Source organism: Delphinus delphis, chromosome 10 (assembly GCF_949987515.2).
Source record: "Delphinus delphis chromosome 10, mDelDel1.2, whole genome shotgun sequence".
NCBI classification, from domain to species: domain Eukaryota; kingdom Metazoa; phylum Chordata; class Mammalia; order Artiodactyla; family Delphinidae; genus Delphinus; species Delphinus delphis.
Window position 1 is genome coordinate 58,547,605 of NC_082692.2, and position 24,236 is coordinate 58,571,840.

Here is a 24,236-nt window from a genome sequence, read left to right on the forward strand (position 1 = left end):
ATTTTACACAAAAATGGCAAGAAATAAATTGTAATACACTTTTAAGACAAGACTGAATCTATGTTTTAATATCAATATAACTTTGAAATTAAATACTTTCAAGTTTTATGCAAAGCAAGAAAGCTTTTTAAAAAGGAGGGCTCTAAATTTTCTTTCACATAGGATATGTATGTAGAGATGAATTATGTTTAAGAAAAGCATTGTAGTTGAAGTGGAAATCTGCTCAGGTCCCTAATATTGTAACACCAGAGTGTGAATAATAGCTAGAAACAAAACATTATATATTGCTTTACAAATCACAGAAGCTGGCTAAGTCATCAACTAACATCCTTCTCAGAAAGAGAATAATGTATCCTGAATACATACATTAGTAAAAAATCTGAATGCCCAGGAGCAGTTACTAGCAGTAGAAATCAAAAATTTCAATGGAAAGAACTGAGTTAAGAGACTTAAAACAAAATTTCAGGGAACTTTTTTTACTAATTCACTTCAAACAATTAAAGTACCTTTCATGTTTCTACATTTGAAAGCTTTTTTGGTCACACATCGAAACAGATTACCATCAGGAGTTAATGACCAAATGTTTAGACTGTAGCTTCTGTTCACTGCACTGCCATTGCATACACTCTTATAGTTGTTAAGGAACTGAAAATAATAATAATAATAAAATAATAAGGCAGCATACCTAGAATTTTAAGGATCTTCTCAAAGGATAAAAAGGCAAGAGAGAGATAAGTATAAGAAAAAGTATGCTGTCAAATCTTGGCCACAGTACTTTCTTTTCCTGTCTAATCTGATTTTCTCCATTATGAAAATTTTTTGTTCAATGAATATACACTGTCTGACCAATTTTAATTCGATTAAACTTTAACCATATCTGTTACTATTCAGACCAAAACCTGTATTACATACAGTGGACAAAATTCTTTATAGGGGTTTTGGATATATTAAATCTTGAAATATTTTAAAATAGCTTTAATTTCTTATAAAGGCATTGATACATGAATTACTGTCAAAAAAATGTTTTAAATAATGTGGTGTTTCCAATGAATGTTGAAAAAAAAAAGTGACTCTAGTTGTAAAGTAGTATGAGAGAAGGAAACAAAGACAACCTATTTCTGTCTTAAGCAGGCTTTAACATGCAATTTTTCCCTTCAACTCCTGAAACTATCACACCTGTAAGAGGCACCAAATTGTACAGAGTGACAAAGCTCATGTAAGGGCAATGGAAACTAACCAAGCCACATTACAGTGCTCTACCTATTGTTCCATAAGTCACCAAAATAAAACAGCTTTAAAAAATTCAGCACTAACATTAACATAACACACACCAAACACCATGAGATACAAAATTCCTTCCAGGTTGCTAACACAAATGTCACACAAACACTAAGTAATATTAAGACTGGATGTTAGGGATGACACTTAATATCCAGAGACGATGGATTATGGTTAAGTGTCGTGAAATCTGTTCATGAAAAAATCTTGAAATTAACATATGAAGGTATTACCCCCAAAAAAGTAGGGAAAAAAGCCAGAACTTCTCAGGTTATTAACACTTACTAGCATTTCTTCTCACACAAATTCATGAATATGTGAAGGGAAAAAGATTTCTACCCCAAATCTACTTTTGCTACCCCAAAAATATCAATATAGCTTTATAAAGCCCTTAAAACCAAACCACCCTCAACTTCCCTTGCTCTGCTACTCTGAAACGATCAGCACTTCTCTCCCATTCAGGTAAGTAGCCATTCTTAAATGACATAGAATATATCCTAGAACTTATGTTTTCCTCCCACAGTCCTATTTATGACTGTTAAAATTCAACACACACTTTTTGTTTAAAGTTCAAAGTCTGACTTTTCGACATTATCTTATTTTCTTGTATTTTTATAATTATCATGACCACTGACAGTGGCCAACGACAGAGCCTGTTCTCCAAGGCTCTATGGGTCTTTTCATTCTCTGGTTGTGATATGAGGCCCGCACAGACTAAGCCAAGGGAGACGACAGCAACCGCCACTCAAACATGTTCTAACAGCAGCCGATGAAGAGACTGCAGCCAATTTAGGCAAGATGAGCCAGAGTTTCTTTGCAGCACCTTTCAGACTGATGAAAATTAAGCAATTACAACTATTTCCTTTAGGAGAGATAATATTTGCATATAAATCATTCCACATATTCAGAAACTTAGGATCAACCTACAAAACACTTTCTTCCTTTTATGTCTGCATTTTCACACCAAAATGTTTACTTTATATTTGAAAGTGGGGTAGATATTTTACAAACAGAAAAGGAAAAACAAAACTAACTCAAGGTATATAGCTAAGTAAGACTAGATACAAGGCTTCCTGATAGCTAGGTTAGTGCTCTAACCCAGGAGAATAGTTATTTAATACAAAGCTAGAAATCACCTAACTAATCTTTTTAATGATTACTTTATGCAGTATCTTCTTTATCCTTTTGATGAATGAAAATAAAGACAATGAAAATCAGAGTCAGAATTAACAGACTGTCATGACTGACAGCCAAAGGAAAAGAAAAATCCTTTCCTATGTGTCATATTATTCTCCAGCAATGCTTGTGGTGTCTAAAACTTACTAAAATTAAAATAAATTCTGGGGAATTCCCCAATGGTCCAGTGGTTAGGACTCTGCGCTCTCACTGCCGAGGACGCGGGTTCAATCCCTGGTCAGGGAGCTAACTAAGATCCTACAAGCTGCGCAGCGAGGTAAATAAAATAAAATAAAATAAAAATAAAATAGAGTAGAATGAAGTAAAATAAAATAAAATAAATAAATAAATTCAGAGCAGACCGGTCAATAAACCTACGTAGCTTACAGTGTGCAGCATTCTCTTTCTAGCTATCAATTTCTTTAGGATTATGAGTAAAACTCCTATAACCTGGGCTGCATATGTCTTTTCTTCCTTACTCACCATTATCTATAGAACAAAGGCTCTCTAAATTCTTTTCTAGTCTAAAACTTTGTAATCCTATAGCTTCTGCTGTGACTTCTTCCTAGTCTTTGGCCTAAAAAATAAATAACAAGGATCCAGTTAACCTGGTTACTACTCTAGTCCCAGTTCTTTGAATTCCTTCAAAAATAGCTCAGCATGAACAAACCATTACTTCCTCAGTGATTCATGGGGATAGTGCCATATTTCACTTCTTCACGTTTCTTGAGAAGTACTATTCCAAAAACAATTAGTTTTCTTCTATTTAGGCCCCTAAAAGCAAAATCACTATGACTAATATAGTAGTAGATAAAAGCAGTTACTGCAAAAATTACAAATAGCTTTATAGAAGATAATCTGTTTTTTATCACACACATAATTTTTCCACCCAAAGAAAGCAATAGATACAAAAATATGTTTAATAAGATGATGTATATGCCTTAGGAAGGGGAGGTTTTAAATGTTTTAAGTAATGAAGACAATAGTTATTGCACAAAGCACAATAGTTATTCTTGAGCACAACAGTTATTGCTCAAGAATTCTTGAGGAACATTTTGCTCAAGTACCCACACTAACTGCATCAAATTTACTCCTTAGAATTACAAGGTAACAGATGTATAGCATAAACTACAAATACAATTGTGCAAGGATATGTTAAAAGTCCTTATTAAGCCTATAAAACTGGAACTATAAAGGCAGTTCTTGGCATTTTATGATCCATTCTCACACTACCCTTTCTTTTTCAGACTGCAGAACTGCTGCTCAAGGTGCCACAGGAAGAGCTGTGGGAGGAGGATGAAACGCAGAAGCCACCCTGGGAAGCCTTCAGACAGCTCAGTGACCATCAACCCTCAGAACCTCAACTTTTAGAGCGATTATCTGTGGTCATCTATACAATTTGAAGATAGTACATTATACTTTTTTACTACTTCCAATTCCAAAAGAATTTGGGCTTGTAAGACATAGACTTTCAAAGCTATTTCTTTCATGGGCTACCATCTCCATTTTACCTATCCCTTCTATAAAAGCAAAGAAACATTTTGTTTAGCAAAGTGAACATTAGTTTTATTTTATCCTGCAACCCCTGAGGAATTGGTACTTTTAGCTCACATAAAAAAAAGCACACGCATAAAAACTTCTTAAAAAAAAAAAGAGACAGAGAAGGATTTTTTGTGAATGCAAAAATGTTTACTTCCAAGATTGCTTTTAACTGAAAACTCATTTCCAGAAGTAAATGTCAAACTAAAAGTAGAAAATTTTCTTTCAATCACAAGTTCACAGTGATTTTAGTGCCATCTACAATCAGTTAATTATGAAAACAAGGTTAAAAAATTTAATACTAATTTACAGATGTTAAAATTTTAATTTGGTATTCCTTGTCAAAAAATAGTCTAATGTAAAATTAAGCTATGTAGAAAACAGACACGGCTTTAATTTTATTTGATACTAAACATTTCTAGAAAAGGCTTAAGCAAGTACTAAATAACATAAAAACAAGATACTCTAAATTTTTTGAAGAGAGAATCTCATATACTGGATTTTAACTAATGTATGTAGGTGCACGGGTTTTAACTCTAACATTTTCTAAATAAGCTAATTAGTATATAACAATGGGAAGAAGCTGCTGCTACCAGATAAATAAAAATTTAAATGTACTGATATAAAAAAGGAAATCTAAAAGAAACTTTAGAGCCCTCAGATGGTAGCTTTTTGACCAATGAATCATTAGTTTATCATGTTCACAGTTCAGATAAGCTTAAAAATGGAAATGGGAAACCTCAATCAAAGAGTAAACAGCTTCTACATCAAGTTTTTCAAAATATTTCCCCCTACTTTTTTTTTGGCCCTCAAGGAGGTTAAGAATTGAAAAATACTCTAGTAAAGTAGGGTAATAACTAATACTCTATGGGATCAAAACAAGATACAGGAATAACTGTTTTAGGCCTTCCTTTTTTCCTGCACAACTCCAAGCATTATCATCTTCTATCAGCTTTCCATTTTTAGGACATTCTTAGGAACAGAATGCCCCTTATCTGAACTTTATCAGATCATGTTGGAATCTATTTTTCACACAAACTTAAAGTGTGAGATTTATTTTATATGAATAATTTACTCCTTTAAAGACAGGGAAGCGCCATTCATACTCATCCATTCAGAAAGATGACAAAATTTTTTTTCTGGCAAACCATGGAAAAATATTTCTCCAATATACATAGCATAACTGCGGAGATTTACTTCCAATCAAAAGCATTAAACTCCATGCTAGCCAATTATCTTTCATATCTTATATCATGGGATTATAATAAAAATAGGTTTTGGAGTAGCTTTAGATAAGAATATAACTAAAAGTATGCCAAAAGTCTTTCAGATGAGAAATAAGTAAGGTTTTGGTTGTGTATACACGTACACGTAAAGGTGTTTGTTTTTTAAATATCAAATTCAGCATTCTGAAGTTTTCTAAGTGATAATATCATAAACTTTGGTGGAAATGATAGCAACATTGGGTTAATTCAATTACGCATAGAGATCTCACAAAGTTTAAGATTGTTAACAATGCTGGCTGAACACCAAATCATTTATCTCTATACAATGTCAGAAAACAATGGCACCTCTCTCAAACTGGTTCAAAGAACAGCAGTTAGAGAAAAAGCAACCATACTATGGTTTACTCAAACCAAATGCTTTCCATGCCAAGGGCACATCCAGTCCTAGTCATGGACAAGTTTTAAATGTTCATCAAGGGTTTATGTTCCAATCCAGATTTGGTAATCTGAGCCCCCAAATTCGTTAAAAGTCAAAGCCAATTTCTTTTCTTAAGATGACAACATATTTTGAAAATAATTTACATCTTTAAGTTACGCCTTTTAAGTACCATTCTTCAAATCCAGGATATATGCTTACCGCTGAGGTGGCTGTTAGAGCTTATCAATTACTATAACATAATAAAACCCAAGTTGACAGAATCTAGCATTAAACTTGGTTTATCGATACCATCTTTCTCATGAACAGCGCTTCTCTGTTTAGAAAAAGCTCATCTCTGAATTATGCCTACTCACATGAAAAACTGGGAACCATTGGTATGTTTCCCTCGATTTGCCATTGACAAAAGGAACGCTCTGTCATGTTTGAGAATAAAGTTTTCATCTGTTTGAAGAAAACACAAATTTGTCAGTCTACAATTATAAGTCACTTTTAAAGTGCAATGTTCAAAGTAATAAATAGAAAGCAAAGGATGAAATTCCTCTTCTGGTCAGTACAGATACTTGACTGAATACTTTGAAAAAAATTCTTTTAACTAATCAAATAACAAAAGCATAAAACAAAAACAAAAACTGCTACTTATTTACTACTTAGCCTTGAGAAAAAAGAACATATATTTAACACTTTTATACAAACAGCCTTAGAACAGTCACTTTTAGTAGTAACATACTTTGGTTAAATGATGTTTAAACTATTAACTTTCAGGGAAAACCAGCAAGAAAATTTTAGAAAAATCTTTACAGTAAAGCTCATTTCTTCCAAATTTCCAATTAACCTGCATAAGGCACTATACATGGGAGTTTAAAAATCCTCTTATGTGCTTAATTTCTATATGGTAAATTTATTACTCAATTCAATTGATGCTAGACTATGAAACCAAAAACCAAAATATTACAATAAGCTAAGTTGTAGGGACATGCCTAAATTAAATTATGTAGATTCTTTCTAATCAATAGGATCAAAAACTAAGGAAGCAAGTCCTGTAAGTACAAAAATTTAAATGTCAAAATACAATTTTTTGATATACAAATATCTGCCACAGGGAACAACCACATTACAGTGGCCTACAGCATTAGTTTCAAATTGTTACATGCTAATAGAACCAGCTAAAGAGCTGTTTCCTACTAGCTCCAAGGGAAGACTCTGTCATAAAGATCACTTAGAGATGGATTTAATTCCAGCAGAAATATCCTGAAAACTAATTTAAATTTCCTGTTAACACTCATACAAACAAATCTTTCTTTAAAACAAACAGAAACATAGAAAACTTTAAAAAAAAAGATTACCTTGGGAACAGGCTTCTGAAAAAGTAGTAATCCATTTTCCCCCAAAAGAAATATAAAAGACTATTATAACACTGAAGCTATCATGGCATTAAAACCTGGTAATATTGGATCCCATTATAAATTTCCACAACTGACTTTTCTAAGGCTTTTTGGGGCAAGTGCAATAGTTAGATTTATGCAAATACTACTGTAGGAAAAAAACACAATCATACAGCTCTAGTATACAAAAGAAAACATACAAACCTTTGAGAAAGGAAGAAATACCAAATTTTATTCAAAGCAATTGCTTGGTTTAGAGAAAATAAACATTAACTAGATTCTTTTCCCTGACGTGGAAATAATAACCCATTGGGTAAAGAAAAGAAGATACAGATGCATGTATGAAACAGTATACAGAATTTTCCAAGTCTTCAAGCAATATAAGAAATCCAGCCACAACCTGACCCAGACTGTCCATAAATTTATTAGGAAGGGTGCAAGGGAACAGAGTTGGAGTTTGTGTTACTGAGCTTCGTTCTCTTACCTTTTCATTTTGCAAAAGACCACATTCTCTATAAACAAAAGAATATGTTGACAGTTTTAGGCAGGAAGATAGGAGTTTTCATGTATATAGTTGCCTAACCTCCATGCTGAAAGTCATGTTTAACCATAAAGTTAGCCTTAATTAATCTTGTCAATTAAGTTATATATTACAATGTAATTTATCCCCAAGTTCATGCAAATAAAGTATTTTCATGCAGCATTAGTTTCATGCAAAAAGTGAACTATAAGTAAACCTCTTCTCATTAAAAGTACATGATCAAACTTGCTTTAATATCAGAACTGAAACAAAAGACCATAAAATATTAAGCCTTACCTTTAAAATATCCACCATAAATTGATTCTCCACCTTTTCCATTACCTGAAAATAATGAGCTACATTAAACAATAATGAAAACTAAAAATATACTAATACACATAAATTACTTTTTATGGTTTCAATTTGCTGAAGGAGTAATTACTGCAGATGATAAAAATTCTAAGACTCCTCAATTAACCTCAGTTTTAAACTATAAATCCAATCCCATTATAATAAAAACTATTTTAAAAATTCTCTCCATGACCCACTTATTTCAAACAGCAATCACACCAACAAAATTCTAAAAGAATAAAAACAATTGAACAGTACTTTGGCACCAAGTAACTGTATTAAAACTGCGTAAAAACAAACGAAAAGAAGTCTTAGTATTTTGCTTTTTATACATTCTTGGCCTATAACAGTCATTCATCCAACAACTATTCACTGACCACCTAATATTTACATCATACTGTGACACTATATTTACAATTAAAAGTAATAATGAGATGCTTTAGAAACTGACAGTTATTAAGAGCATAACTTTTAGCTCTACCTTCACTGAAGTCCCCACCCTGAATCATAAAGTTTTTAACCACACGATGGAATGTAGAACCTTTATAACATAACTTCTTCCCAGTTGTTTTCCCAAGGCCTTTCTCCCCTGGAAAAAAAAAAGAAATGAAGTTTAGCTACAAACTATCCTTCCATGGAAAGCACCATCCAATTAATCCTTTGTCAAATCCCTCCCTTGTGTTGGGCACTGTAAGAGATAAGTAACATCATAAATGTTTGTCCTCCCTATTTTTTCTACTTTTTAAAAATATAAATCCAATTACATGTAACAAAGAACAATCTCATTATGTTCTGCTTCTCTATCTTCTAATCCTAAATTTCTTGTGAAATCTGGAATGCTAAATTTGTTCAAAGTACTAAAATCTGTAAAATTCTACCAAAATAAGTCAGTTTTGAATATACTATTATTTTATAAACTACAATGGATAAAAATTTCATTACATATGGTGGTACTTCCTTTTTCATTTCTGAGACCATTTCTTTCTCCTCTCTTCCCTTTAAGAAATGCTTCCCTAACATCATATCAGTGAAAATAATATTTTTTATTTGCTAAACTCATTTCACAGATCATTACTTTTTAAGGAAAATATCTACTCTGTTAAGCAAGGTAAAACTGTAAGCCAGGACTTCTCATTGGAAATAATTTAATAATTCATTTACCTGAGCATAGGCAAAGGAAGTTTTTGCAAGTTTTTGGACATATATCTGAAAAGAGCTGAAACATAATGCGACCAACTGAAATAAAACACATGAAAAAAGGGTAAGCAAGTTGATTAAATATATCATATTTTATATGGGAGAAATAAACAGAATTAACAAATCAAAGGGTCCATTTTTGTAATTCATTTTAATTTTTTAAGAGATTCAACAGGAAAGAATTTAACTAGGCAATACCAACTAACAAGAACCCCACTCTATTAGCATTAGGATTCACATGCAACCAAACTGATTTCAGCCCTAAAACTGTAGGATTTTAAGTGTCTTTTAAAGGGACCTTATATTATTAGATTCCTTATAGTACATCTCCTACCTGAACTATTAATCTTCTTTAAAAATACTCTCGAAGGACTTCCCTGGTGGTCCAGCGGTAAAGAATCCGCCTTCCAATGCAGGGGACGCGGGTTCGATCCCTGGGAACTAAGATCCCACATGCCGTGGGGCAACTAAGTCCGCATGCTACAACTACTGAGCTCGCGCACCTCAACCAGAGAGCCCGCGTGCCACAAACTACAGAGCCCATGAACTCTGGAGCCTGCACGTTACAACTAGAGAGAAAAAATCCGCACACCATAACTAGAGAGAAGCTCGAGAGCTGCAATGAAGACACTGTGCGCCGCAATGAAAGATCCCACGTGCCTCAACGAAGATCCCGAGTGCCACAACTAAGACCCGACGCAGCCAAGGAAAAAAAAATACTCTTGATAATAGTTGTCTGATTTATGCTTGAACCCCTCCAGTGATGAGAACATCATATCATAAGATAGTCATTCTGGGCAGTACTGTTAGAAGAAAGTTCTGTCCTCTACATCAGCTTTTTACCTTTATGAAAAAACTATTTACAGACAACTTCCTGAACTGCCACTCACAACTAAAACGCACGTTCTATTCCTGAGAGAGTATAAAGAGAATAGGTATGGCTCCTAAAAAATAACCAACAAACAAACAACCCTACAATAAACAGGAAATGAGAAGGAGCAAGTCTGAAAATTCAATTTAACTATGCCAATAGGGAAGTGTTTCACAAACCTTTTGGTCTCAAGACTCCTTTATACTATTTTTTCTTTCTGTTTTAAAACTTTTAATTTTTTTAGTTTATTTAATTTTATTTTTCTTATTTTTATTTTTTTGGCTGCATTGGGTCTTCGTTGCTGCGCATGGGCTTTCGCTAGCTGCGGAGGGAGGGGGCTATGCTTTGTTGCAGCGCATGGACTTCTCACTGTGGTGGCTTCGCTTGTTGTGGAGCACAGGCTTTAGGCATGTGGGTTTCAGTTATTGTAGCACGCAGGCTCAGTAGTTGTGGCACGTGGGCTTAGTTGCTCCACGGCATGTGGGAATTTCCTGGACCAGGGATCGAACCTGTGTTCCCTGCATTGGCAGGCAGATTCTTAACCACTGCACCACCAGGGAAGTCCCTCCTTTAAACTCTTAAAAATGATTAAGCTTTTAAAATGTGGTTATATTTATTGCTATTTACTGTATTATAAATTAAAACTCAGAAACTTTCAAAAAACAAGAATACACAAGCACACATTCCATCAGCTGTCAGAGTGGTGACATCATCACTTATTGTGTAATCTCTGGAAAACTCGACTTGTGAATGAGAGTGCAAGAGGAAAACTACATTATTCTAAAAATGGTTTTGATTTTGCATACCTCCTGAAAGTGTCTCAATAAAATAAGAAATGGAATTTTGATTTATAATCACTTTCTTGAGTTCCCTTTCCCTTTATTCTACAAAATCTTTTCCATTATGAACATCTGTATATACTCAAGGAGACTTGTGGAATAAATCAAAATTAACTGTGGACCAAGCATAAGTCATTTTCAGTACAGACACAGAATGATTTACTGTGTATCACTATGATTTTAATTTATTCTTGGCCATGACAGTCAGTTCCTCTGAGGACAAAACAAAGCTACTGCGTAAGAGACAATCTTAAAGGATAAAAAGTGGGAGATGGAATCATATAAGGAGACTTTCCCAAGTCAACAGTGCCAAATGGAGTGCTGGAACCAAATTTTAAAGCAATTTCAAAACCTTCTAGCTGATCTTGATATCTAAAGGAATGAAGAAAAAGGTAAGAAAAGAAAGCAAAAAGGAGGACAGCAATGTATCTAAAATCATTTCAGAATTTTAAAAACTGCATGTAATATCAGTAATATTAAATACTACTCTTTGTATTTACATGGAAATATTTTACCAGTGTGATAAAAGTATTTCCATAACTCTTCATAAATCCCTAAGAAATGGCTGGCTAGGTGGGTGTCAAGTTCAAAATCATCTAGCTTTGCAAACTAGAACATACTTAGATCTTTGGAATCCCGTTAAGATAGTTAATTTTCAGAATAAAAGATGTAATCAAAACAACTAAAACTTCGCCTTTTCTTTTAGGACTATAGTAATAGTAACTTCAATATCAAGGTTTTTTTTTTTAATTAATTAATTTATTATTTGGTTGCACCGGGTCTTAGTTGCAGCAGGTGGGCTCCTTAGTTGCAGCACGTGGGCTGCTTAGTTGTGGCATGTGAACTCTTAGTTGCATGTGGGATCTAGTTCCCTGACCAGGGATTGATCCCGGGCCCCCCGCATTGGGAGCACAGAGTCCTATCCACTGCGCCACCAGAGAAGCCCCTCAAGGGTTTTTAAAAAAAATCTTTAATGCCTCCAAGTGAAAACTGATGAAAGTTTCAAATATTTTTAGTTTCTCCTTTACAGATGATTAGTAGTTGTGAACACTAGTGGTACAATACATATGAAAACAGTTAAATGTGATTATATTTCCAGGTCTAATATTCAGAGAGGGATATCTAACTACAATGATTTTTAAAAAAATGCTCACCTCTAATATCTTACCCTCTAACCTGATGAAGAAAAGAAATTTCTATTGACCTCTCATTCTCATGGGGCAGGGGTTAGAGCAGAGGTTTTGTCTTTTCCATCGCATTGTGTTTTTAAGAGCAAAAGAAAAAAACTGAACAAAACCAAATTGTTTTGGGCTCAATACCATGGTGCAAGGTTAAAAACACTGCTAAAGGCTCTAAAGTGAATGATGTACATATCAGAACTGTAAAATATCATACTGGACAGCTAGTTCATCCACCAACGTCAGAATTTCCTTTGCAACAACACTGACAGATGAATACCAACAAAGTCAGAAAAATAACAGAAAAGCACTGGGACTCAAACAGGGGTAGGAGGTAAGAATTAGAAAAGGAACAGCCATCTTATGTTAAAGGTAGAAAAGGAAAAAATCTTTGTATATTTCACTTGGTGTTTTGAGGCAAAGAAAGAAAAGGAAAAAGACGGTGCTAAGAAGTGAACTTTCTTCTCTCAAAGTCCCCATAAAAATCCATATGAATTTTCTTCCATGACCTTTCAACCAGGCCTGGTGTTATTACTGGGATTCTCTGGGCCCTACTTCTAATAAAATAAGGAGAAAAAGGGGTGGGGGAGAACACTCTTGCTTACTGAAATGGAAACAAGCCTTTTCCCTAAAATTGAACATGAGCTCAGTGCTCGAGCTCATGCTCATGCATGTGCACTAATTAAAGCAACTTAAAAAAAAGTGTCAGATACTGTGCTAGGTTCTTTACAAATACAGGCAGCTCTGCAATAACGACAGAACTGAAATAAACATTGCATTATCCAAAAAATCACATATAAACACAACTGTTTCCATGGGACAACAGGGGTTGGGGACAAGGGAATTTCAAGTCATAGTAAAAATGATTTTTTTCCTTAAGAGTATCAATAATAAAGGCATGTTTTTAGTTATAAGAATATGTTATAAAAATTAAACATCATTGAGGAAATCCTACAATTGATCACACCTCACTCTGGCCTTTCTCAGCACTTTCATTAGCATAATCCTTCTTGTGGTCTTTCAAATTACTATTAGGACAACAAGAATAACTCAGAATAGCAGTGCTGTTTACAGTTCTTCTCTTCCACGCCACTAGTTCCCCACCTTGTTATCTAATTGTGTCACAACACAAACGGTATTGCTCCTTAATTAATCTATCCATTAGAATAAATTCACTTTACAAAAACACGATCTGTAAGACAGATGGTTGTATTATTTAATTACTTTCCAAGAACCTTATTATGCAGGCACTATTGCACTGAAGTCCTATTAATTTATGAGTGTATAAAAAGGGGAGAAATCATTTAAATAGTGCAGACCACTGCATCCAGTCACTGTATTCATGAGCTTATGACCCAGGGTGTGCTTGAGATGGGAGATTCATTTTCCTGTTCCCTCAGTACAAATCAGATCTCATATGCTCGTTCTATCTGAAAGTATAAGCTATCTTGAGTGTGAGTCTAGAGTTTAAAGGGTAATTTTGAATACAAGCAAATTTCACTGTACTGCTATCTTTAGAACCACAATAACAAAACTCTATAGTATTTCCATTTACAAAGAGGTCAGGTGGCTTGCCCAAGGTCATAAGCAGTACTCAAACATTTGTCTTCCTCTTTACTTAAAACTTATTTCTCGGTTTCAGTTCCAAATACTTTACAATGTTTACTAAGAATACATTTTAAAAAAAAATTTATTTATTTAGTTTTAGCTGCGTTGGGTCTTTGTTGCTGCGTGCGGGCTTTCTCTAGTTGCAGCCAGCGGTGGTTACTCTTTGTTGCAGTGCGCAGGCTTCTCATTGCAGTGGCTTCTCTTGTTGCAGAGCACGAGAGCATGGGCCCTAGGTGCGTGGACTTCAGTAGCTGTGGCTCGCAGGCTCAGTAGTTGAGGCACGCAGGCTGCAGTTGTGGCACACGGGCTTAGTTGCTCTGCAGCATGTGGGATCTTCCCGGACCAGGGCTTGAACCCATGTCCCCTAAATTGGCAGGTGGATTCTTAACCACTGCGCCACCAGGGAAGCCCTACTAAGAATACATTTTTTATTCAGTTTCTTCAATTCACGTGAACCGTGAGCAGTAAAGTTAAAACACCCATTTCAATGATATCCCCATTTTATCTATTTTGATAACTTGCCAGGGTTTTATAATATTGCTCTGAGGCCCACATAAAGCAAAATTCTATAGTCAAGCATTCCTTTAAAGAAACACTTTGTTTATCACTTTGGAAAACCAACTTTAAGCCTCTGACAAATACGAAATAAGTAATGTTCTATTTAAAAAGGGAAGGTGGGGGACTTCCCTGTTGGCACAGTGGTTAAGAATCCACCTGCCAATGCAGGGAACACGGGTTCAATCCCTGGTCCGGGAAGATCCCACCTGTCGCGGAGCAACTAAGCCCGTGCGCCACAACTACTGAGCCTGTGCTCTAGAGCCCGTGAGCCACAACTACTGAAGCCCGTGCGCCTCAAGCCGGTGCTCCGCAACAAAAGAAGCCACCACAATGAGAAGCCCGTACACTGCAACGAAGAGTAGCCCCCGTTCGATGCAGCTAGAGAAAGCCCGCCTGCAGCAACAAAGACCCAATGCAGCCAAAAGTAAATAAATAACTAAATTTTAAAAAATAAAAGGGGAAGGGGCTGTATTCCTCTAAAATGTCAATGTCATAGAGACCAAAAAAAAAAAAAAAAAAGGCTATGAAAAAGAAGGATAAAGAGACATGACAGCTGAATGTAATATGGGATGCCAGACTGGATTTTGTATTGGAGGGGAAAAATGTTATAATTGACTTTTTAGGCTAACTGACAAAAATGGAATACAGAGACAGCAGATTAAAGTATTGTATCAATGTAAATTTATGAAGTTGGTAACTGCATTGTAGTTATGTAGGAGAATATCCCTATTCTTTGCTTTCTTAAAAATTTTTTTAATGTTTCTTAAGACTCTTTTGATGAATATCCCTATTCTTAACAAATATACACAAGTATTTAGGAGTAAAGAGCCATGATGTGGGTGAACTGCAAATGGTTCAGAAAAAATTGTGTGTGTAGAGAGAGAGAGAGAGAGATTAATAAAGCAAATGGTATAAAATGTAAATAGGTGAATCTGGGTAAAGAGTAGATGGGTATTCTTTTTCCTATTTTTATTTTTCAACTTCTTATAAATGTGAAATTATATCTAAACAAAAAGTTTAAAACATCTGCAGATAAAGCCCAATGCTTGAGTTCTATGAAAGCATGTGTCTATAAGAGCAGTTCTCAAACTTTTTGGTCTCAGAATCTCTCTATACTCTAAAACAATTCCTGAGAACCTTAAAGACTTTTTAATATGGATTATTTTAAATAATTTACATTTTCAAATATGAACAAAAAATTTAATGAGTGTCATTGTTTTACATTTTTGCAAATCTCACTAATGTCTAGTGTAATAGAAGATAGTTAGATTTTCCTATCTGCTTCTGCATTCAATCTGTTGTGTCATCATACGCCATGCAGCCTTTGGAAAACCCTACTGGATACAAACGGAATGGGAGTGAAAAAAATGGGGGTTTGACTCCTCCTGGCCTCATGACACCACCTCGCAGTTTGAAAACAAAAGGTCTACACCATTATACTACTATAATGTAGTATATTACAGCTATAATTTATTTTAAAATACCTTACATAGACATCCTCATGTAAAGTAATCAGATGAGTTTTAAAACTATACCTTAGGTCTCTAAGAAAGAAACACCCTTCAGGGATGATAAATCAAAGGCCGTACTCCAGAGGTGGCTTCTAATACTGCTTTTGCTATCTTTATTTCTAATCAAACAGAGGCCTTGTAATTAGCAAGATGAATGTCAGAAATGGGTTCTTATTGGTAAATTAGTGATGTTTGGAACATACAGACTGAATAAAAACATTTGGAGATAATCCATACCCTTCCATTAACAGGACATATAAATCTGGAGTCACCCTTTGGAGTGGAACCTAAGGCTGGGTCCACCAAAAAGGTCCTGGGTCTAGTCAAGATTTTGGAGGATTCCGGTGCAGAACACTAAAAGATTCGCATGACAATTTTCAAGACCAGAAATCTTTCACATAAAGAGTGCCTGGAGCACTGAAAAGGACAGAACTGGGACTTCATCAAACTTACAGAACTGGTTATATGACTTACTTGTGTGCATACTTGCTTGCCAACGTCTACATGCAGCAAATGAGACTTGCTTTCACTGTTCCCTGGTAGCAAGGTTGTGACAAAGGTAATCTATAGCCATCACCTAACTTATCGGTGACTCCCCGATATACTCTAAAAAGAACTTAATAGTCATTCTTAACTGAACTGGCTTAAATCAGTTTGCAATAGATATCTAAAACCTGGTCCCCTGGGCTCCAGTGCTCCATTTCTTGATAAAGATCTGAATAAGGCAAGTAAAAGGCAAGTTTCTGAGGCACCAAAGAAGGAAAAACAAGATTCCTATTTCATGTCTGCCCTGGAAGGTACTCAGTTTAACCAACCACTAACAACCACTGAGAGAAGTAACATTTTACCAAAGAAGGGTGGACCTACCTGTCAGAAAAATAAAGTTGTCAATGAAAATTTCATATCTATACTTCCAAACTGGGTACCATATTTCACACAAAAAGCTACTACTTTCAGAAAATATGAATTTATTTGTAAAGATGATGAAAAAGGATTGGCTAATTTCTACCAGTTAGGACCTTTAAAAAATTTATAAGGAATTCTAGGTTCAGTCAAGATGGAGTAAATATACCCCACCCTATCTTTCTTATTGAATGCACCTAAACAACCTTGGACAGAAAGCATGGAACAATTACCTAAGGACTGAAAAATAATGGTAGTAGGCATTGGGGAAGGACATCAGAACACAAAACCCACCAAATTGGTAATGAATTTTGTTTTTGTTTTTCCTCCCATATCTCTTGGCCTGGAATCAAAAGCAATCTGAAACCTGGAACTGCCTCCTGGGTACAGAGAGAAAGAGCTCTAAGAAAAGCCCTCTATTTCTAGAAAGGGGGCCCCAACAGATCAGAGTGAATAGGGGATATCTCATTCTTTGGTGTATTTTTTCCACACTCTCTTGTCCCAGCTCCTAAGGAATTCTGCAGTGGCAGCAGCAGTGACAGCAGTGGTGACTGGGCAAGCATATAAAACTCCAAGGGAGGGGAACCCTTCTCTCTGACTAGAGGAACTGAGGTCCCAAGAGCTTAGGAAGAACTCCTGTTGCATTTTACTCTCTATCCTGTTGCCAATTACCCTCAGAGACAGACACAGTCATGGGAAGCACATGGCAGAACACGGAAACTAAAACTCTTGCTTTCTAGCCAGATGACCAAAAAAGGGAGTCCCTAAGGGCCAGAATGTGTTGGGGAGATCTCTTTAAAAAAGAGGGAGCTCAAAAAACAATCCCATTAAGTTGTACATGAATTCGTGGGCTTATCCATGAACTATGCATGGATCTGACACTAAACAGCAGAAGGTGGGTGGGAACTTCCAGGCTGAACCTAACTGGGTTGACTGTTTGCTATAACATCATCATCATCAACAACACAAGTCCATATTCTCCCCAGGATTTAAACTAGATCCAGGGTCATATAACATAACATACAAAACGTCCAGGATACAATCCAGCATTTATCGACATTTAAAGAACCAAGAAAATCTCATATCTCATATGGGAAAAGAAGACAATCAAAGACAGCCACTCCGTGATGATACAGATGTTTAAATTATTAGACAAAGACTTTAAAGCAGCCATTACAACCATACTCCACTAAGTAAGGACAAACACTCTTAAAATGACTGGAAAAATAGAAAGCCACAAGCAAAACCAAAAGGAAATTTTAAAATGAAAAAGTATAATAACCAAAATTAAAGATTCACTGGGTGGGCTCAACAGGAGGACAGAGATGATAGAGGAAAAAGTGAACTCGGAAAAAAAAAAAAGTGAACTCGAAGACCAATTAACAGAAATTATCCAATCTGAAAAACAGAAAAAAGATGGAAAAAATAAATAAACAGAGTCTCAGGGACCTGTGGGGTAGTATCAAACCTCTGATATTTGTGTCATCAAAGAGAGGAAATAGTGTTGGACAGAAAACATATTTGAAGAAACAACAGCTGAAAATTCCCTAAATTTGGCAAAAGACAGACACAGATTCAAGAAGATCGGCAAACCCCAAAGAAAATAAACACAAAGAAATTCACACTACAATAAAACTGCTGAAATCTAAAGACAAGACAAATGTTGAAAGTAGCCAGACAAGAACAATACATTTACATTTGGGGGAGCAACAGTCCGAATCACTATAGATTTCTCATCAGAAACCATATAGACCAGAGGGGAGTGGAACATTTTTCAAGTGTTCAAAGAAAATAACTATTAATCCAAAATTCTATATATAGTGAAAATATTTTTTAAGAATAAAAGCAAAATAAAATTTGCAGTTGAAGGAAAACAGAGAATTTGCTGCCAGAAGTTCTGCTCTAAAGAAATACTTAAAGCAAATTCTTCATGTGGAAGGGAAATGTTACCAGAGGAACTTCAGACTTCAAAAAGGAACAAACAGTAACAGAAAGGGTAATGATAAGAGTATTTTTTTTCTCCTCTTAAGTTCTTTAAAATATGTGTGACATTTGAAAGGAAGTTTTCAGTGTTTGTAGATGTAATACATAGGACAAGTACAACATAAGGTGAGAGGTAAAGGATGCTATATGTGGGATGGTTTTAACAGTTCTCTTGAAGTGGTAAAATATTATTTCTGAGTACACTGTAAAGAGCCAAGCATATATACTGTAATCTCTAGAGTAACCATTAAAAAAACTATACAGAGATATCTCTAAAAATTCAATAGAAAATTTAAAAAATACGAATTCAAATAATCTAAAAGGCAAAAAAGAGAACAGAATAAAAACAGAGGAAGTAAAAACAATTATTAAAGTGACAAATCCAAACATAACAATTATATTAAGTGTAAATAGTCTAAATATACTGATTAAAAGACAGAGAATGTGAAAATGGATTAAAACCCAACCCATCGATTTGCTATCTCCAAGAAACCCACTTTAAATATAACGATATAAGTAGGTTAAAAGTAGAAAATGGGGGCCTCCCTGGTGGTGCAGTGGTTAGGAGTCCGCCTGCCGATGCTGGGGACACGGGTTCGTTCCCCGGTCCGGGAGGATCCCACATGCCGCGGAGCGGCTGGGCCCGTGAGCCATGGCCGCTGAGCCTGCGTGTCCGGAGCCTGTGCTCCGCAACGGGAGAGGCCACAACAGTGAGAGGCCCGCGTACCACAAAAAAAAAAAAAGTAGAAAATGATGGCTTCCCTGGTAGTGCAGCGGTTAAGAATCTGCCTACCAATGCAGCAGACACGGGTTCAAGCTCTGGTCCGGGAAGACCCCACATGCCACGGAGCAACTAAGCCTGTGCGCCACAACTACTAAGCCCGTGTGCCACACCACTGAAGCCTATGCGCCTAGAGCCCATGCTCCACAACAAGAGAAGCCACCACAATGAGAAGCCTGCGCACTGCAACGAAGAGTAGCCCCAACTCGCTGCAACCAGAGAAAGCCCACGCCCAGCAACAAAGACCCAACTCAGCCATAAATAAATAAATAAATAAAAAGTAGAAAATGACATACCATGTAAACACTAATAAAAAGCTGCAGTAGTTGTATTCACATTGGACAAAGTAGACTGTGGAGCAAGGAAAATTACCAGGAATAAAAAGGGTCATTACATAATGATAAGTGAGTTAATTCATTAAGAAGACATAACAATCCTGGGACTTCCCTGGTGGCCCAGTGGGTAAGACTCTGTGCTCCCAATGCAGGGGACCCGGGTTCGATCCCTGATCAGGGAACTAGATCCCGCAGGCATGCTGCAACTAAGAGTTTGCCTGCTGCAACGAGGATCTCATGTGCCGCAAGTAAGACCCGGCACAGCCAAAATAAATAAATAAATAAATATTAAATTAAAAAAAAAAAAGACATAATCCCAAATGTGTAAGCATCCACCTAATAAAAGAGCCTCAAAGTAAATGGAGCAAAACCTAACAGAACTGAAAGGAGAAATAAACTCACCATTACAACTAGAAATTTCAACACTCCTCTCTGGGTAACCAATAAAAGAAGACAGGAAATCAGCCAGGATATAGACGAACTGAACAACACTATTAGCCAACGTTATCTAAATGACATTTACAGAACACTCTACACAAAACCAGCACAATATATATTCTTTTCAAGTGTACCTGGGAAATTCACCAAAATAGAACATATCAAACCTTAATAAATTTTAAAAAGCTGAGATCATACGAAGTATGTTCCCTGACCATAATGCAATTAAACTAGAAATCATTATTAGAAAGACAACTGCAAAATATCCAAGTATTTAGAAAGTAAAACTTCTAAATAATTCATGAGTCAAAGACTAAGCTGCAAGGGAAATTAGAAAATATTTTGAACTGAAAGAGAATGAGCAATATATCAAAATTTGTGCGGTACACAAAATTTGTGGGGTCCTTCACAGAGGTAAATTTATAGCATTAAATACTAATACTTGACAAGAAAGGTCACAAGTCAACAATCCAAGTTTCTGCTTTAAGAAACTAGAAAAAGAGCAAAATAAAGCCAAAGCAAGCATCAGAAAAAAAGAGCAGAAATCAATGAAATTGAAAACAGAAAACAAAACAAAAAAATCAATGAAACGAAAATCTGGTTCTTTGAAATGACAGTAAAATTAATAAACATCTAGCCAAACTGGCCAAAGAAAAACAGACAACAGGCACCAATTATCAATATGAGGAATAAAGGCAATACCACTATAGATCCCACAGACACAAAATTAAGGAACGATGTTGTTTGACAACTTAGATTAAATGGACCAATTGCTTAAAAGCTACCAACTACCAAAACTCACTCAAGGAGAAATAACAACATGAAGAGTTCTATAACTATACTCAAATAATTTAAAGACACTTCCTCTTTTAATATATATTTGCATTCATTTGGTGGCTTTACAATTCAAAAGTCTAATTCACATGTTTGCTAAAAAATATACAAATTTCCACTGATAGTAACGCAAAAGAATATACACTGTGTTGTATTCAACTCAATTTTTATCAGTACTTCTTGATATCTCATTAATGTGGATAGTATGTCCACTCTTAAAGGATCTCTGCTCATCAAAGTAAATCAAACATATTACTTTATATTGATATTTATATCAAGTGAATTATTAACTATAGCAGAAGAGTATTACTTGAATAAGTACTCAATGACATACATACTAATGTTTAAATCCTGCAAAGCAGGACACCTCATTTCAAACAACTGAGGTGATCCTTAAAAGCTGTGTAAAAATCAAGTATCTATTACTTACATAATATACTGAAAAGTACTGAAAAGTGCTAGAGAAGTATTATATATGAGACTGAACCAAATGAAATTGCCAATTATCAACTGGTTCAACCTAGAACAATGTAAGCATTCCTTGTTTTCTATATGATTCAGTGTTCTCAAGAGTTCTAGTCATTTCTACCAGAAAGGTTATTATAGCGTTGGGGACCGAAGTTCATTTTACATTTACCAAACGTATCCTGGAGATGTTTCATGACGAAAGTCATTTGCAAAACTAGGATATGAACATATATACGAGGAAAGGAGTACTGTACTTTACGTGGCTAGAGAACCTTTGTTTGACCTCCACTTTCCAGGAGTCTGCTATTATTAACTCTTAAAAAAAATAAATAAGCTCTGTTATTCAAAACGTGGAATCAGGGCTTCCCCGGTGGCGCAGTGGTTGAGAGTCCGCCCGCGGATGCGGGGGGACGCGGGTTCGTGCCCCGGTCCGGGGGGATCCCACATGCCGCGGAGCGGCTGGGCCCGTGAGCCATGGCCGCTGAGCCTGCGCGTCCGGAGCCTGTGCTCCGCAACGGGAGAGGCCACAACAGTGAGAGGCCCGCGTACCGCAAAAAAAACAAAAAAAAACACGTGGATTCACTATAGAGTAAGGATTAAGATCCACAAGGCTCAAGTATGAAAAAGAGAGAATGCAACAAAATTACTAAGATCACATCATTCCTCTGCTCAAAACCCTTCAATATCTTATCTCACTGAGTCAAAGTTCTCACTATGGCCTTTACCCATTTCCTGCTACTCACCTGCCCCCTTTACTCCAGCCCCCGTGGGCTTTTCTTGCTGTTCCTAAAACTTGCAGGTACACTCTTCTCCTCAGGCCCTTTGTACTAACTACTCCCTCTACCAGGAATGCTCTTCTCAAAGATATCCACACAACTCACCTCCTCATCTCCTTCGGGTCTGCTTAAATGTCATCTTCTCAAAATCGCCTTTTCTGACCGACCTATTAAAACAGTATCCCTAGGGACTTCTCTGGTGGCGCTCCCAATGCAGGGGGCCGGGGTTCAATCCCTGGTCCGGGAACTAGATCCCCCATGCATGCCACAACTAAGAAGCCCGCCTGCTGCAACTAAGATCTGATACAACCAAATAAATAAGTAAATAAAATAAATAAAATAAAACAGTATCCCTACTACAAGACAAAAAAATTTTTTTTGGTTTATTGTCTGCCTTTCTCCGATAGAATATAAACTACAAGGAAGAGAGGTCTTTGTTTAATGCATTGCTATATCCTCAGAGTCTAGAACAGCAGCACCTAGAATCTGCTGAACAAGATTGGCACAAAGACTGTATATATGCCTCCAATTAAAACTTCCCTCACAGATACTAAAAAAGAGGTAAGAAAACAGTTTGGAACCCCGCGCGCTCTGTAACTTAGAACGAAACAACTACCCTCTAGAAGAAAATATTTTATTTTCAACAAAATATACTAACGAATGACTGGATTCCCTAAAAACAAAACATTAATGCTAAGCGCACACATGCTGCAAGTCTGTTGGTACTGAATGCTTTGGTTTATCACCCAAGACTTGTGCTAAGTCATTTTCCTACGAACCAAGAAATTCTGGCTAAAGATACTTAAGGAAAAATAAAAGCGGAGTTAACCTATTAATGCTGTACAAGGATTAGGAAATACAGGATATACGAGTCCAAAGCTCACAGTACAGTGAGAGACCAGAAATCGAAATTGGGAGTGTTTGCCCCCTAGAGACACTGAGAGAGACAAAGTCCACAAAGGACTGCACCCCTTTTCTTGGCGCTAGGCATGGCATGAACACTCACTCCGGGGGTGCAGGGGGGCATGGAGTTTGGGACTGTGAGGCCTGTTTAGGATTGGAGTGGTGTATCCGGGCCACTCTCCTCTGCACAGACTTTCGCTCAAGAGAAAAGAGAGTGCCGACTGCGCCTTCCAGCTCCCAAAAAGGCTTGGGGGAGGGGTGATGAAGGTAGACCCCTCCCCTTCCCCAAGGCAAGCCCAGGGCCCGCAGGGCTACCCAGTGTCCCTGCTCACCCGGCTCCCGGTTGATCTCGATGTCGAAGTGACACTGCGGCCGGTCCTGCGCCCCCATCGCGACCGAGGCGGCGGCAAGAGCTGGGAGAGACGGGGAGGAAAGCGGTCAGGGCGCGGGGCTAGGGCGGAGCCCGCGCCTCAGTTACCTCCCGCTGGCCTGGTGCGACAGCGCCCGAGGCCGAGACCAGCTCCCTCTCACCCCAGGCCTCCCGGCCCCCATGGAGCGCGCACACACATGCAGACTAGCTCTTCACCTGGCTGGCCTCCAGCCTGAGCTGCTCCCCGTGAGCAGAGAAGAAACCGCTGCCACCACGGCCGAAGCCCAACGCCACTAACAGACCACCACCCCCGCCCCCTGGCCCGGCCTCCCAGTGCCACGCTAAACCCCGCGAGAGTCGGGACAAATACCGCGAGAGTACGGTCTCGAAGGCGGTGGGTAACCGAAGGGGGTGAGCTTACGTGGGCGTGCCTTGGAGCTCGAAGAGCCTCCAGCCTCGGCGCTCCTATTCCTGAGCTGGCCCTGTTTTGCCCCGCCCCTTTCCCCCCGTGTACGTTGGAATCGGTCGCCCAATCTGGGAGACCCGGACGCGCCTGTGCTCTCTACGTTCTGTGGTCCTTTCTCAAGGGCTGTGTCTATGTATTTGCAGATAGCGCGAGGCTTCCCTGTTTCTGAATCTGTGAAACAGTTGGGAGATTGAGGTTGTTGAGGTTTAGTAGAGCGACAGAGCTTTGGTTTTCTTTTTCTCAAGGAGTAGTTATGGCACTATCCCGTTAGACCATTTGTCTCACTTCAAAGGCCTATTGTGCGTT

The 24,236-nt window shown here is 37.1% G+C and overlaps 1 protein-coding gene across 12 annotated transcripts in view; it reads right to left on the minus strand.

Annotated features, from left to right (window-relative positions):
• The window catches only part of NKTR (natural killer cell triggering receptor), a 49,061-nt gene extending 25,291 nt beyond the window's left edge, over window positions 1–23,770 (minus strand). For 6 of the 12 annotated variants that reach the window (XM_060022263.1, XM_060022262.1, XM_060022261.1 and 3 more), the window contains exons 1-6: window positions 23,681–23,770; window positions 23,427–23,507; window positions 9,073–9,147; window positions 8,393–8,500; window positions 7,858–7,902; window positions 6,012–6,099 (exon numbers count right to left, since the gene is read on the minus strand). In XM_060022263.1, coding sequence (XP_059878246.1) covers window positions 6,012–6,099; window positions 7,858–7,902; window positions 8,393–8,500; window positions 9,073–9,147; window positions 23,427–23,484 — 374 coding nt within the window. In that variant the 5' untranslated portion in view covers window positions 23,485–23,507; window positions 23,681–23,770. Of the gene's footprint in view, window positions 1–9; window positions 7,553–7,857; window positions 7,903–8,392; window positions 8,501–9,072; window positions 9,148–23,426; window positions 23,508–23,661 lie in introns of those variants that run through there. The other 6 variants (XR_011246643.1, XM_069541148.1, XR_011246642.1 and 3 more) reach the window with 6 other exon arrangements.
• Window positions 23,771–24,236: the final 466 nt, after the last annotated feature.